This window comes from Pseudophryne corroboree, chromosome 3 (assembly GCF_028390025.1).
Source record: "Pseudophryne corroboree isolate aPseCor3 chromosome 3, aPseCor3.hap2, whole genome shotgun sequence".
NCBI lineage: Eukaryota > Metazoa > Chordata > Amphibia > Anura > Myobatrachidae > Pseudophryne > Pseudophryne corroboree.
In genome coordinates this window covers 751746949-751763311 of record NC_086446.1, presented here as the reverse complement: position 1 = coordinate 751763311, position 16363 = coordinate 751746949, and the positions used below count along the sequence as shown (strand labels likewise).

General features: G+C 50.8%; 1 protein-coding gene across 3 annotated transcripts in view; it reads right to left on the bottom strand.

Moving 5' to 3' along the window:
• ARHGAP19 (Rho GTPase activating protein 19) overlaps positions 1–16363 on the bottom strand; it is a 245174-nt gene that overhangs the window by 134198 nt on the left and 94613 nt on the right. For all 3 annotated transcript variants that reach the window (XM_063962353.1, XM_063962351.1, XM_063962352.1), the window contains exons 3-4: positions 14015–14095; positions 5243–5452 (exon numbers count right to left, since the gene is read on the bottom strand). In XM_063962353.1, coding sequence (XP_063818423.1) covers positions 5243–5452; positions 14015–14095 — 291 coding nt within the window. The remainder of the gene's footprint in view (positions 1–5242; positions 5453–14014; positions 14096–16363) is intronic.

The following is a 16363-nucleotide window of genomic DNA, read 5'->3' as shown; positions in this document are numbered from 1 at the left end:
GTCTAAGCGGCACTGCTACAGGGGGGGCGTTACGTGTCTAAGCGGCACTGCTACAGGGGGGGGCGTTACGTGTCTAAGCGGCACTGCTACAGGGGGGGCGTTACGTGTCTAAGCGGCACTGCTACAGGGGGGGCGTTACGTGTCTAAGCGGCACTGCTACAGGGGGGGCGTTACGTGTCTAAGCGGCACTGCTACAGGGGGGGCGTTACGTGTCTAAGCGGCACTGCTACAGGGGGGGCGTTACGTGTCTAAGCGGCACTGCTACAGGGGGGGCGTTACGTGTCTAAGCGGCACTGCTACAGGGGGGGCGTTACGTGTCTAAGCGGCACTGCTACAGGGGGGGCGTTACGTGTCTAAGCGGCACTGCTACAGGGGGGGCGTTACGTGTCTAAGCGGCACTGCTACAGGGGGGGCGTTACGTGTCTAAGCGGCACTGCTACAGGGGGGGCGTTACGTGTCTAAGCGGCACTGCTACAGGGGGGGCGTTACGTGTCTAAGCGGCACTGCTACAGGGGGGGCGTTACGTGTCTAAGCGGCACTGCTACAGGGGGGGCGTTACGTGTCTAAGCGGCACTGCTACAGGGGGGGCGTTACGTGTCTAAGCGGCACTGCTACAGGGGGGGCGTTACGTGTCTAAGCGGCACTGCTACAGGGGGGGCGTTCCGTGTCTAAGCGGCACTGCTACAGGGGGGGCGTTCCGTGTCTAAGCGGCACTGCTACAGGGGGGGCGTTCCGTGTCTAAGCGGCACTGCTACAGGGGGGGCGTTCCGTGTCTAAGCGGCACTGCTACAGGGGGGGCGTTCCGTGTCTAAGCGGCACTGCTACAGGGGGGGCGTTCCGTGTCTAAGCGGCACTGCTACAGGGGGGGCGTTCCGTGTCTAAGCGGCACTGCTACAGGGGGGGCGTTACGTGTCTAAGCGGCACTGCTACAGGGGGGCGTTCCGTGTCCTAAGCGGCACTGCTACAGGGGGGGCGTTCCGTGTCCAAGCGGCACTGCTACAGGGGGGGCGTTACGTGTCCAAGCGGCACTGCTACAGGGGGGCGTTACGTGTCCAAGCGGCACTGCTACAGGGGGGCGTTACGTGTCCAAGCGGCACTGCTACAGGGGGGCGTTACGTGTCCAAGCGGCACTGCTACAGGGGGGCGTTACGTGTCCAAGCGGCACTGCTACAGGGGGGCGTTACGTGTCCAAGCGGCACTGCTACAGGGGGGCGTTACGTGTCCAAGCGGCACTGCTACAGGGGGGCGTTACGTGTCCAAGCGGCACTGCTACAGGGGGGCGTTACGTGTCCAAGCGGCACTGCTACAGGGGGGCGTTACGTGTCCAAGCGGCACTGCTACAGGGGGGCGTTACGTGTCCAAGCGGCACTGCTACAGGGGGGCGTTACGTGTCCAAGCGGCACTGCTACAGGGGGGCGTTACGTGTCCAAGCGGCACTGCTACAGGGGGGCGTTACGTGTCCAAGCGGCACTGCTACAGGGGGGCGTTACGTGTCCAAGCGGCACTGCTACAGGGGGGCGTTACGTGTCCAAGCGGCACTGCTACAGGGGGGCGTTACGTGTCCAAGCGGCACTGCTACAGGGGGGCGTTACGTGTCCAAGCGGCACTGCTACAGGGGGGCGTTACGTGTCCAAGCGGCACTGCTACAGGGGGGCGTTACGTGTCCAAGCGGCACTGCTACAGGGGGGCGTTACGTGTCCAAGCGGCACTGCTACAGGGGGGCGTTACGTGTCCAAGCGGCACTGCTACAGGGGGGCGTTACGTGTCCAAGCGGCACTGCTACAGGGGGGCGTTACGTGTCCAAGCGGCACTGCTACAGGGGGGCGTTACGTGTCCAAGCGGCACTGCTACAGGGGGGCGTTACGTGTCCAAGCGGCACTGCTACAGGGGGGCGTTACGTGTCCAAGCGGCACTGCTACAGGGGGGCGTTACGTGTCCAAGCGGCACTGCTACAGGGGGGCGTTACGTGTCCAAGCGGCACTGCTACAGGGGGGCGTTACGTGTCCAAGCGGCACTGCTACAGGGGGGCGTTACGTGTCCAAGCGGCACTGCTACAGGGGGGCGTTACGTGTCCAAGCGGCACTGCTACAGGGGGGCGTTACGTGTCCAAGCGGCACTGCTACAGGGGGGCGTTACGTGTCCAAGCGGCACTGCTACAGGGGGGCGTTACGTGTCCAAGCGGCACTGCTACAGGGGGGCGTTACGTGTCCAAGCGGCACTGCTACAGGGGGGCGTTACGTGTCCAAGCGGCACTGCTACAGGGGGGCGTTACGTGTCCAAGCGGCACTGCTACAGGGGGGCGTTACGTGTCCAAGCGGCACTGCTACAGGGGGGCGTTACGTGTCCAAGCGGCACTGCTACAGGGGGGCGTTACGTGTCCAAGCGGCACTGCTACAGGGGGGGCGTTACGTGTCCAAGCGGCACTGCTACAGGGGGGCGTTACGTGTCCAAGCGGCACTGCTACAGGGGGGCGTTACGTGTCCAAGCGGCACTGCTACAGGGGGGCGTTACGTGTCCAAGCGGCACTGCTACAGGGGGGCGTTACGTGTCCAAGCGGCACTGCTACAGGGGGGCGTTACGTGTCCAAGCGGCACTGCGCTACAGGGGGGCGTTACGTGTCCTAAGCGGCACTGGTACGGGGGGCGTTACGTGTCTAAGCGGCACTGGTACGGGGGGCGTTACGTGTCTAAGCGGCACTGGTACGGGGGGCGTTACGTGTCTAAGCGGCACTGGTACGGGGGGCGTTACGTGTCTAAGCGGCACTGGTACGGGGGGCGTTACGTGTCTAAGCGGCACTGGTACGGGGGGCGTTACGTGTCTAAGCGGCACTGGTACGGGGCGTCGGGCGTTACGTGTCTAAGCGGCACTGGTACGGGGGGCGTTACGTGTCTAAGCGGCACTGGTACGGGGGGCGTTACGTGTCTAAGCGGCACTGGTACGGGGGGCGTTACGTGTCTAAGCGGCACTGGTACGGGGGGCGTTACGTGTCTAAGCGGCACTGGTACGGGGGGCGTTACGTGTCTAAGCAGCACTGCTACAGGGGGGCGTTACGTGTGTAAGCGGCACTGGTACAGGGGGGCGTTACGTGTCTAAGCGGCACTGGTACAGGGGGGCGTTACGTGTCTAAGCGGCACTGGTACAGGGGGGCGTTACGTGTCTAAGCGGCACTGGTACAGGGGGGCGTTACGTGTCTAAGCGGCACTGGTACAGGGGGGCGTTACGTGTCTAAGCGGCACTGGTACAGGGGGGCGTTACGTGTCTAAGCGGCACTGGTACAGGGGGCGTTACGTATCTAAGCGGCACTGGTACAGGGGGCGTTACGTGTCTAAGCAGCACTGGTACAGGGGGCAGTACGTGTGTAAGCATCACTGCTACAGGGGGCGTTACGTGTGTAAGCGTCACCGGTACAGGGGGCATTACGTGTATAAGCATCACTGCTACAGGGGGTGTTACTTGTGTAAGCGTCACTGGTACAGGGGTACGTGACATGTTTAAGCGTGACTGGTTCAGGGGGCATTACATGTGTAGGCGTCTCTGGTACAGGGGGCATTACATGTGTAAGTGTCTCTACTACAGGGGGAATTATGTGCGCTGTGCATTTGTAAAGTATGGAAGGGTGCAAAGTTATAGTTTGTAGGGGGGCGCCGAACACCCTAGCACTGGCCCTGACTGCACACCCACTGTACTGCACAGCACTGTCACCTTTTACATTGATTCAGCGTCCAGACATTACCCTCCGCAATATCACCCACTCTATCCGTTACATTAGCCATCTCGGGGCTTCCAGGCCGGAAGCCCAGGTGCTGTGTTGCGGAGTCAGGGCCTCTGGGGATCTGGGCGCGGATGTGGCTGGGAGGCACTTCTGTGACATCACACGCAGAGGCGGCTCCGGGGCTCAGAGAGTATGCGGTGCAGGGAGGGCTATGAAATCCTTCCGCTGCGCCGCTTTCATACACATTATGCCAGTGGCCGCAGCAGCTTTTGTTCCACATGCACCGCGGCTAGGGAGTGGGGATTGTTGATGCCGGAGGTGGCAGGTGGACTGACAGCAGGACATTGGTGGTCAGTCCGAGTTGATCGCTCGCTAGCAGTTTTGAGCGGACATGCAAATGCTATGCCGCCGCCCACTGGGAGAGTATTTTAGTTTAGCAGAAGTGCGAATGAAGGGATCGCAGAGCGGCTACAAAAATTTTTTGTGCAGTTTCAGAGTAGCTTCAGACCTACTCAGCGCTTGCGATCACTTCAGACCATTCAGTTCCTGATTTGACGTCACGAACACGCCCTGCGTTCGCCCAGCCACGCCTGCCTTTTTCCGAATACTCCCTGAAAACGGTCAGTTGACACCCAGAAACGCCCTCTTCCTGTCAATCACTCTGCGGCTGCCTGTGCAACTGAAAAGCATCGCTAGACCCTGTGTAAAACGACAATTCATTGTAATAGTACGCCGGCCGCGCGTGCGCATTGCGCTGCATAAACATGCGCAGAATTGGCAAGTTTTTGCCTGATCACTGTGCAGCGAACGAATGCAGCTAGCGAACTCTGAATGACCCCCATAGGACGCTGCAGTAAAAGGATGTTTTCCCCTATGTACAGTGCAGAGACTTGCTGCAGATGCAGTGGCATACCCTCCAGCTGCACCTTTTTGGCAGGTACAGTCCCTTTTTTTTATGGTCTGTACCGTTTTTTGACTCTCCAAGCTTCCATTGAAAGTATAGCAAAAAGGGCGTGTCCACGTCGATGTACCCGTGGCCACGCCCCCTTTGTGAATTTGTAACAATTTTTCTGTGTAAATTGTTGGAGGGTGTGTTGCTGCAGATGCAGGGGGACTATTTTGGGTTGTGGGGCTGGAGCTGCAGCTCCATCAGTCCCATTGCTAATCCTGCTCTGTGAAAACACAACAGGCAAAGTGCAGAGGCTCCCATTGGATGTAACCTGTGTGGGAGGGCGATTCTCGCCCAATCAGCTGTGGACTGGGTGTGATAGACCTGCCACTAACCCAATGAGAGCTTCTAGCCACGCCCAGCGTTAGAGACCCAGGCACAGAATCACAGGGCTACTATATAGGAGGTGTGTATATACACACACACACACACACACACACACACACACATAGATAGAGATATATATATATATATATATATATATATATATATCTATCATGTTCCCCCTTTCCCTCCTCTGCTCCACACTATACATAGAGAACTTTGTCTTTCTGGGTGAGTTCTGTGATAACACACCGTACCTGCAATCTTTAAATGAGCGTGATAATGTCTGTGTGTCATGAGTGGCTCAGGTAAGTCCCCCAGAAACATTTTGAGTAACGTGGCTACATCATTCGGGTGAAATTCTCCTGAATCCACGTCGATATCTGTTCCACTATTGAGGCAATCTTTGAGAACCTGCTGCCGATTGCTGTTCCCTGGGATACGGAATAACCCTTCAGTCCGCAGATCTGTGACAAGATAAAGATACAATGAGAGCGCGCACACAGGGGAACTCGCTACCAAGGTACTTCTGTTTGAGTAATCCCAAGAATAAAGCAAATATATTGTGTTATGCTGAACACAAAAGGCTGACAGCCACACGTCCCTTTCCCATCCACTTTCCGATGCCCAGCATAAACCTTATACCAATCAGTTTCAAAGCTATAAATCCAGCTGTGTGAATAATTACACATGTGCCCAGTGACCACCACAGATCTACAGTGCATCAGGAAAGTATTCACAGCGCTTCACTTTTTCCACATTTTGTTATGTTACAGTCTTATTCTACATTGGAATAAATTAATTTTTCCCCTCAAAATGCTACAGACAATACCCCATAATGACAACGTGAAAAAAAGTGAGATTTTTGCGAATGTATTAAAAAATAAAAAACTAAGAAATCACATGTACATAAGTATGTATATGTACAGCCTTTGCACAATACTTTGTTGATGCACCTTTGGCGGCAATTACAGCCTCAAGTCTTTTTGAATATGATGCCACAAGCATCAGATGGCCGACCAGCTTTAGGAAGAGTCCTAGGGTTCCGAACTTCTTCCATTTACGGACGATGTGCTCATTGGGACCTGCAAAACAGCAGACATTTTTCTGTATCCTTCCCCAGATTTGTGCCTCGAGATAATCCTGTCTCGGAGGTCTACAGACAATTCCTTTGACTTCATGCTTGGTTTGTGCTCAGACATGCACGGTCAAGTGTGGGACCTTATATAGACAGGTGTGTGCCTTCCCAAATCATGTCCAGCCAACTGAATTTACCACAGGTGGACTCAAAATAAGAATTTACTCACCGGTAATTCTATTTCTCGTAGTCCGTAGTGGATGCTGGGGACTCCGTAAGGACCATGGGGAATAGCGGCTCCGCAGGAGACTGGGCACAACTAAGAAAGATTTAGGACTACCTGGTGTGCACTGGCTCCTCCCTCTATGCCCCTCCTCCAGACCTCAGTTAGGAAACTGTGCCCGGAAGAGCTGACACAATAAGGAAAGGATTTGGAATCCCGGGTAAGACTCATACCAGCCACACCAATCACAACGTACAACTCGTGATACTATACCCAGTGAACAGTATGAACAACAACTGAGCCTCTCAAACAGATGGCTCCAAACAATAACCCTTTAGTTAGGCAATAACTATATACAAGTATTGCAGACAATCCGCACTTGGGATGGGCGCCCAGCATCCACTACGGACTACGAGAAATAGAATTACCGGTGAGTAAATTCTTATTTTCTCTGAAGTCCTAGTGGATGCTGGGGACTCCGTAAGGACCATGGGGATTATACCAAAGCTCCCAAACGGGCGGGAAAGTGCGGATGAGACTGTAGCACCGAATGAGCAAACTCAAGGTCCTCCTCAGTCAGGGTATCAAACTTGTAGAATTTAGCAAATGTGTTTGAACCCGACCAAGTAGCAGCTCGGCAAAGTTGTAAAGCCGAGACCCCTCGGGCAGCCGCCCAAGAAGAGCCCACTTTCCTCGTGGAATGGGCTTTTACAGATTTAGGATGCGGCAGTCCAGCCGTAGAATGTGCAAGTTGAATCGTACTACAGATCCAGCGAGCAATAGACTGCTTTGAAGCAGGAGCACCCAGCTTGTTGGGCGCATACAGGATAAATAGCGAGTCAGTTTTCCTGACTCCAGCCGTCCTGGAAACATAGATTTTCAGGGCCCTGACTACGTCCAGCAACTTGGAATCCTCCAAGTCCTTAGTAGCCGCAGGCACCACAATAGGTTGGTTCAAATGAAAAGCAGATACCACCTTAGGAAGAAATTGGGGACGAGTCCTCAATTCCGCCCTATCCATATGGAAAATCAGATAAGGGCTTTTACATGACAAAGCCGCCAATTCTGACACACGCCTGGCCGAAGCCAAGGCCAACAGCATGACCACTTTCCACGTGAGATATTTTAGTTCCACGGTTTTAAGTGGCTCAAACCAATGTGACTTAAGGAAATCCAACACCACGTTGAGATTCCAAGGTGCCACTGGAGGCACAAAAGGGGGCTGAATATGCAGCACTCCTTTAACAAACGTCTGAACTTCAGGCAGTGAAGCCAGTTCTTTTTGGAAGAAAATCGACAGAGCCGAAATCTGGACCTTAATGGAACCTAATTTGAGGCCCATAGTCACCCTTGACTGTAGGAAGTGCAGAAATCGACCCAGCTGAAATTCCTCCGTTGGGGCCCTTCTGGCCTCACACCACGCAACATATTTTCGCCATATGCGGTGATAATGGTGTGCGGTCACCTCCTTCCTAGCTTTAATCAGCGTAGGGATGACTTCCTCCGGAATGCCCTTTTCCTTCAGGATCCGGCGTTCAACCGCCATGCCGTCAAACGCAGTCGCGGTAAGTCTTGGAACAGACAGGGTCCCTGCTGCAGCAGGTCCTGTCTGAGCGGCAGAGGCCATGGTTCCTCTGATATCATTTCTTGAAGTTCTGGGTACCAAGCTCTTCTTGGCCAATCCGGAACAATGATTATAGTTCTTACTCTTCTCCTTCTTATTATCCTCAGTACCTTGGGTATGAGAGGAAGAGGAGGGAACACAAACCGACTGGTACACCCACGGTGTCACTAAAGCGTCCACAGCTATCGCCTGAGGGTCCCTTGACCTGGCGCAATATCTTTTTAGCTTTTTGTTGAGGCGGGACGCCATCATGTCCACCTGTGGCATTTCCCACCGGTGTACAACCATTTGGAAGACTTCTGGATGAAGTCCCCACTCTCCCGGGTGGAGGTCGTGTCTGCTGAGAAAGTCTGCTTCCCAGTTGTCCACTCCGGGAATGAACACTGCTGACAGTGCTAACACATGATTTTCCGCCCATCGGAGAATCCTTGTGGCTTCTGCCATTGACTTAGGGCATTGTAAATGGCCCTTAGTTCCAGAATATTTATGTGTTGGGAAGTCTCCTGACTCGACCATTGTCCCTGGAAGTTTCTTCCCTGTGTGACTGCCCCTCAACCTCGAAGGCTGGCATCCGTGGTCACCAGGATCCAGTCCTGTATGCCGAATCTGCGGCCCTCTAGAAGATGAGCACTCTGCAGCCACCACAGCAGCGACACCCTGGCCCTTGGAGACAGGGTTATCAGCCGATGCATCTGAAGATGCGATCCGGACCACTTGTCCAACAGATCCCACTGAAAGATCCTTGCATGGAACCTTCCGAATGGAATTGCTTCCTAAGAAGCCACCATCTTTCCCAGGACTCGCGTGCAGTGGTGCACCGACACCTGTTTTGGTTTTAGGAGGTCTCTGACTAGAGATGACAACACCTTGGCCTTCTCCTCCGGGAGAAACACTTTTTTCTGTTCTGTGTCCAGAACCATCCCCAGGAACAGTAGACGCGTTGTAGGAACCAGCTGCGACTTTGGAATATTCAGGATCCAGCCGTGCTGTTGTAGCACTTCCCGAGCTAGTGCTACTCCGATCAACAACTGTTCCCTGGACCTCGCCTTTATAAGGAGATCGTCCAAGTACGGGATAATTAAAACTCCCTTTTTCCGAAGGAGTATCATCATTTCGGCCATTAACTTGGTAAATACCCTTGGTGCCGTGGACAGACCAAACGGCAACGTCTGGAATTGGTAATGACAGTCCTGTACCACAAATCTGAGGTACTCCTAGTGAGGAGGGTAAATGGGGACATGCAGGTAAGCATCCTTGATGTCCAGTGATAACATGTAATCCCCCTCGTCCAGGCTTGCAATCACCGCCCTGAGCGATTCCATCTTGAACTTGAACCTTCTTATATAAGTGTTCAAGGATTTTAAATTTAAAATGGGTCTCACCGAACCGTCCGGTTTCGGTACCACAAACAGTGTGGAATAGTAACCCCGTCCTTGTTGAAGGAGGGGTACCTTGATTATCACCTGCTGAGAATACAGCTTGTGAATCGCCTCCAGCACTGCCTCCCTGTCCGGGGGAGCTGTCGGCAAGGCAGATTTGAGGAGGAGACGTCTCGAATTCCAGCTTGTACCCCTGAGATACTACTTGTAGAATCCAGGGATCCACCTGTGAGCGAGCCCACTGGTCGCTGAAGTTCTTGAGACGGGCCCCCACCGTACCTGGCTCCGCCTGTGGAGCCCCAGCGTCATGCGGTGGACTTAGAGGAAGCGGGGGAGGACTTTTGTTCCTGGGAACTGGCTGTATGTTGCAGCTTTTTCCCTCTACCTCTGGGCAGAAAGGACGCGCCTCTAACCCGCTTGCCTTTCTGGGGCCGAAAGGACTGTACCTGATAATACGGTGCTTTCTTTGGCTGTGAGGGAACATGGGGTAAAAATGCTGACTTCCCAGCTGTCGCTGTGGAAACGAGGTCCGAGAGACCATCCCCAAACAACTCGTCACCCTTGTAAGGCAAAACTTCCATGTGCCTTTTAGAATCTGTATCTCCTGTCCACTGCCGAGTCCACAATCCTCTCCTGGCAGAAATGGACATTGCGTTTATTTTAGATGCCAGCCGGCAAATATCCCTCTGTGCATCTCTCATGTATAAGACAGCGTCTTTAATATGCTCTACGGTTAGCAATATAGTGTCCCTGTCTAGGGTATCAATGTTTTCCGACAGGGAATCTGACCACGCAGCTGCAGCACTGCACATCCATGCTGAAGCAATAGCCGGTCTCAGTATAATTCCTGAGTGTGTATATACAGACTTCGGGATAGCCTCCTGCTTTCTATCCGCAGGCTCCTTTAGGGCGGCCGTGTCCGGAGACGGTAGTGCCACCTTTTTTGACAGACGTGTGAGCGCTTTATCCACCCTAGGGGATGTCTCCCAACGTGACCTGTCCTCTGGAGGGAAAGGGTACGCCATTAGTAACTTTTTAGAAATTACCAGTTTCTTATCGGGGGAAGCCCACGCTTCTTCACACACTTCATTTAATTCATCAGAAGGGAGAAAAACCACTGGTAGCTTTTTCTCCCCAAACATAATACCCTTTTTTGTGGTACCTGGGGTAATATCAGAAATGTGCAACACATTTTTCATTGCCGTAATCATATAACGAATGGCTCTATTGGAATGTACACTAGTCTCATCGTCGTCGACATTGGAGTCAGTATCCGTGTCGACATCTGTGTCTGCCATCTGAGGTAGTGGGCGTTTTAGAGCCCCTGATGGCTTTTGAGACGCCTGGGCAGGCACGGGCTGAAAAGCCGGCTGTCCCACATCTGCTATGTCGTCAAACCTTTTATGTAAGAAGTTGACACTGTCGATTCCTTCCACATGTCCATCCATTCAGGTGTCGACCCCGCAGGGGGTGACACCACATTTATAGGCACCTGCTCCGCCTCCACATAAGCCTCCTCATCAAACATGTCGACACAGCCGTACCGACACACCGCACACACACAGGGAATGCTCCGACTGAGGACAGGACCCCACAAAGTCCTTTGGGGAGACAGAGAGAGAGTATGCCAGCACACACCAGAGCGCTATATAATGCAGGGATACACACTACACACAGTGATTTTTCCCCTATAGCTGCTATAATACACAGTTTGCGCCTAAATTTAGTGCCCCCCCTCTCTTTTTTACCCTATTGAGCCTGGAAACTGCAGGGGAGAGCCTTGGGAGCGTCCTTCCAGCGGAGCTGTGAGAGGAAATGGCGCCAGTGTGCTGAGGGAGATAGCCCCGCCTCCTTCTCAGGCGGACTTCTCCCGCTTTATTCAGGATATTTTTGGCAGGGGATTTTACACATATATAGTCTTACTGACTATATTATGTGTTTGTTTGCCAAGCTAAGGTACTCTGATTGCTGCCCAGGGCACCCCCCCCCCCCCCCCCCAGCGCCCTGCACCCATCAGTGACCGGAGTGTGTGGTGTGCATGGGGAGCAATGGCGCACAGCTGCAGTGCTGTGCGCTACCTTAATGAAGACCGGAGTCTTCAGCCGCCGATTTCCTGGACGTTCTTCTTGCTTCTGGCTCTGCAAGGGGGACGGCGGCGCGGCTCCGGGACCGGACGACCGAGGCTGGGCCTGTGTTCGATCCCTCTGGAGCTAATGGTGTCCAGTAGCCTAAGAAGCCCAAGCTAGCTGCAAGCAGGTAGGTTCGCTTCTTCTCCCCTCAGTCCCTCGTAGCAGTGAGTCTGTTGCCAGCAGATCTCACTGAAAATAAAAAACCTAAATATACTTTCTTTTCTAAGAGCTCAGGAGAGCCCCTAGTGTGCAACCAGCTCGGCCGGGCACAAAATTCTAACTGAGGTCTGGAGGAGGGGCATAGAGGGAGGAGCCAGTGCACACCAGGTAGTCCTAAATCTTTCTTAGTTGTGCCCAGTCTCCTGCGGAGCCGCTATTCCCCATGGTCCTTACGGAGTCCCCAGCATCCACTAGGACGTCAGAGAAATTAAGCTGTAGGAACATCTCAAGGATGATCAGTGCAAACAGGAGGCACCTGAGCTCAATTTTGGGCTTCATGGCAAAGGCTGTGAATACTTATGTACATGTGATTTCTTAGTTTTTTTTATGTTTAATAAATTTGCATAAATCTCATTTAAAAAAACAACAAAACTTTTCACGTTGTCATTATGGGGTATTGTGTGTAGAATTGAGGGAAAAATTAATTTATTTTATTTTGGAATAAGGCTGTAACATAACAAAAATGTGCAAAAAGTGAAGCTCTGAATACTTTCCGGATGCACTGTATTCCCATCATACAGTAAACTGCTGACCAAGCTAGACAACCCAATGTCCCGTTCCAATCACATACTGTATCGTCTCTGTCCCATACACCAACAATACAGTCCTGAGCTGGATTCCTTCCCCAATTCTGACATTTAATCGTTCTTACCACAGAGGGTTTAGTGGTCGACCCACATCAGCAGGGTTGTCTGCCCTGATTATGTGAATAGCCAATCGAGTGGAAGCACGGTTATTTTGCTTAATAAAATTGCATTATTTCCATCCAATGACATAAGGGCCAAAAGCAACTTCAGACAATGCAACCACCATGATTATAGGTTATGAAGCTGCAGCGGGTAATCCATGCTACTTATACAGTATGCGTGACAGCAACAAGACTTCAACGAATGAAACCACATGCTGATGTGAGGGAGAAGACAAACCGGACGGGCTGCAGGGGAAACCTGTTGGGCCAAAATTTGCATAGGGCGTATATAAATCGCTAAAACAACTTTACTTGATGTATTATATTTAACATGGCAAGAGGGAAGTTTGTCTGGTTTACAATGTACAGAAATCAGTGAAAGATCACAAATACAACACTACTGTGTTGCACGTATTAAATCATACCAATTCCAAAAGTAACATACATTTTTGTGGAGGTATGAAATGTGTATAATACACCCAAACAATATGTTCTTCATATTCAGCTCCAATCCTAGCTTTAATCCCTCTGAAGCAGAGTGGATCCAGCCTTCACCTCTGCTACACCATTGAGCCACAAGTCATAACTACCAAGCATGGTTGCAGTGGTGGTAAGGGAAGCGTGCTCAGTACAACAGAGACTCTGAGAAACTGCAGTAGAGATCAGGGCTAGAACCAGTCTGCATAAAACAGCATTTATCAAACCTCTTTCGCCATAAACGAGGACTTAGGGGTGGGGGGATTCAATTAGCTGTGATAACTTGTTTTTACAGTAAAAAGTTTGATTTTATCGTGACCCACGATAAGACCTTAGTCAATTGTCTGCAATAAATTACCAACAATAACTCTCCGTAGGATTAACCGCAAATTTCACTTCACCACCTCAGGTAATAAGCTTGGCTTGGGGAAAATCACTATTCTAAGGTAAAAAGTGTCGGGATTTGGTTCAGAACCCCTGGGACACCCCCCATAAATCACTAATGAGGTACTTAGATGTTATTAATTGGCTGAGAATGACATGTCATATTTGGGATCTAAAAAAATGCAAAAATGTGGAAATGGGGAGGGGGGGGGGGGGGGGGGAGAGGGGTACATAGTGTGAGAAAAGGGTGGTTTATGAGTGGGAGTTGACTTCTTAGGCTAGCAGGTGGGAGTATTTTTGTTTTTGTTTTGGTGGGGGAATTATTTTTCAACCTGCCCTAAAATGGCCCAAATATATACTCATTTTTATGTTCCCCCCCCCCATTTAAGTTGAGCACTTAAAGCATTTTTCTTCAGCTAAGTACTGTATCATTTTTCCACTTTTTTTTTTTTTTTTTTTAAAGCCATTTCACCCAATTGAATTACACCAAAACGTTATATTATGACCACTCAGACTTCTATACTGTTTTCCTATATTAGTTTGGCTTTTTTGGGGGTACAGGCTGATTTTCCTAATTTCTCCAACACTTCTCTGGTTTTGACGGCAAGAATCATCGCAAGTATCCTGGTTTTCGCAGATTTGGAATAGGGTAGGTTGAATCGTGGGAGTGCACAAATCTGCTTTTCGCAGTTTTTTGTTGGCCGTGAAAAAGTCAGATCGCAGTAAATTAGAGCATTATCGCAGCTAATTGAAATCCAACCTTAATGTGGTAAACACACAACAAAACTCATGTTCTAGCTGGAATACATGAAGGTCTGGGACACTTACTTTTATACAGATACTCGATGAGTTGGTATATTTGTGCAATGCCTTCTTCGGTCAGAGGTGCTCCAAACACGATGACTTTCTCTGGGGGCGAAAACCACAAAACAACCAGATTACTAGAGAGGTCTGAGCAGCACTTTCCCCACTCAGTCTGCTGCATGGATGGGCGTTCTCTTTGTCCCTCTGCAGCAGGAAAGCAGTCTTGCACAAAATACACTGAGGCACAGGGACTGGCGACTACTCGTCAAAGATTACTGCCTTTATGCTTGGTAAAAGGCAAGACCAAACCTATCCTTTATTTGTTATATGTACTGTATACCATTCACTCGCATGTAGCTGCAAAATTTGTTCAAAACCTGGTTTCCAAATCAGACCCTCTCTGTATCGTCTTATCTACTAGTCACCGGTATAGCCTCATTGCTATTTGTTGCTGTGTACGTGCAAAATAAAATATTGCAGCAACCAAAGCAATCACATGCCTATGTGTATATAATATATTATACATATAGACACACGCACACGTTGATTCTCCCATATCCGAAATGCTTGGAACAGTATTTTAGATATTTCCGTATAGCAGAATATTTGCATACCATTATGAGACACACTGGGATGGGATCCAAGTATAAAACAAGAAATGCATTTATGTTGCATATGCACATAGCTTGAAGACAAAATAATTACAAATATTGTATAAAATTGTCATTAAACAATTTGTGCACACCAGTCTGGTTCATGTTTGTAAGCAAAGCATATTATCAAACAACTGGGCAAAACCATGTACACTGCAGGGGGAGGGGGGCAGATGTAACATGTGCAGAGAGTTAGATTTGGGTGGGGTGTGTTCAAACTGAAATCTAAATTGCAGTGTAAAAATAAAGCAGCCAGTATTTACCCTGCACAGAAACAAAATAACACACCCAAATCTAACTCTCTCTGCACATGTTCCATCTGCCCCACCAGCCATGCAAAATGGCTTTGCCCATTTGCTTGATAATTTGCTTTGCTTACAAACATGAATGCGGTTCATTGAAAAACTAAAGTAGAATTTCAGATATATACTCACGGGTTGGGTAAGCGATCCCGGCAGTTGGGCTGCCCCAGTGGTCATAATACCAACCTCGGTATTCAGATGGTATTAAGTGATGACAAGGGTGCAGCACTCATCTTAATCCTGTCCCTCCACCACTGCAGCCTAAACCTAACCTCCCGGGGATAGTTACGTTCGGAATCCAGTCTGTCAGGATGCCGGCGTCTGTATTTTGACAGGCGTTGGGATTCCGGTGCCGGCATACTTACCGGCGGGATCCCAACTACATCCCATACACACATCCACCACACGTGCTCATAACTGTTAGAGCAGCATCATACAAAGTTAAGGACCGTACTGACGGGGAGATTTCCCCAGAGATGTGTGCTGAGCGCAGACACGGGGGCCGCTCATTTCACCGCCTGAATGCAGGCCAATCTACCACCGGCGATAGCGACACACAGGACCGCGCATCGGTGTCGCCAGCACCCCTACACACGGAGCGATGTTCTAAGCACACTAGTCAGATTGCTTAGAAATTAGCTGAACATCGCTCCCTGTGTACCCCCCTTTACACTACTCTGCATTACATCCATTAAACGTGTTCTAATTTACATACTCTGTCTGTCTTTGAGGCCTCCACTGCCTCAGAGAGCCACCCGAAGACATTGTCTGGAATACTGTGGGCTCTCAAGGGCAGAGATTTCCAGAGGGACACAGACACCTCCAGCAAGTGTGACACTGCAAAACTCATATGCTGCTCCTGCAGGGCTGGAAGAAACAACTAATAGAGGCACTACAGAACAAGAGAATACGGGGACATCTACTAACTGGGTGTGGTTCACAGGGTCGACCACTATTGGTCGACAGTAACTAAGTCAACACCCAAAATAGGTAGACCAGCATTAGGTCAACATGAGGGTTTAAAAATAAATAAAAAAGTGTGTCGTTTTCTTTGTAGTGTGACGGGGAACCGCAATTAGTACACCGTGTCCACTTGCCATGCTTCGGGCAAGTTGCCTCGCTCTGCTACCGCTGCAATCGGCACAGGTTACCGTTCAATTGTAGTCCATGTGGATCATAAAAGAATTAAAAAAATCTCAACTTTAAAAAAGAAATAAAAATAAGATTTTACTCACCGGTAAATCTATATCTCGTAGTCCATAGTGGACGCTGCGGACTCCGTAAGGACCATGGGGAATAGACGGGCTCCGCAGGAGACTGGGCACTCTAAGAAAGAATTAGGTCTACTGGTGTGCACTGGCTCCTCCCTTTATGCCCCTCCTCCAGACCTCAGTTAAGGAAACTGTGCCCAGAAGAGC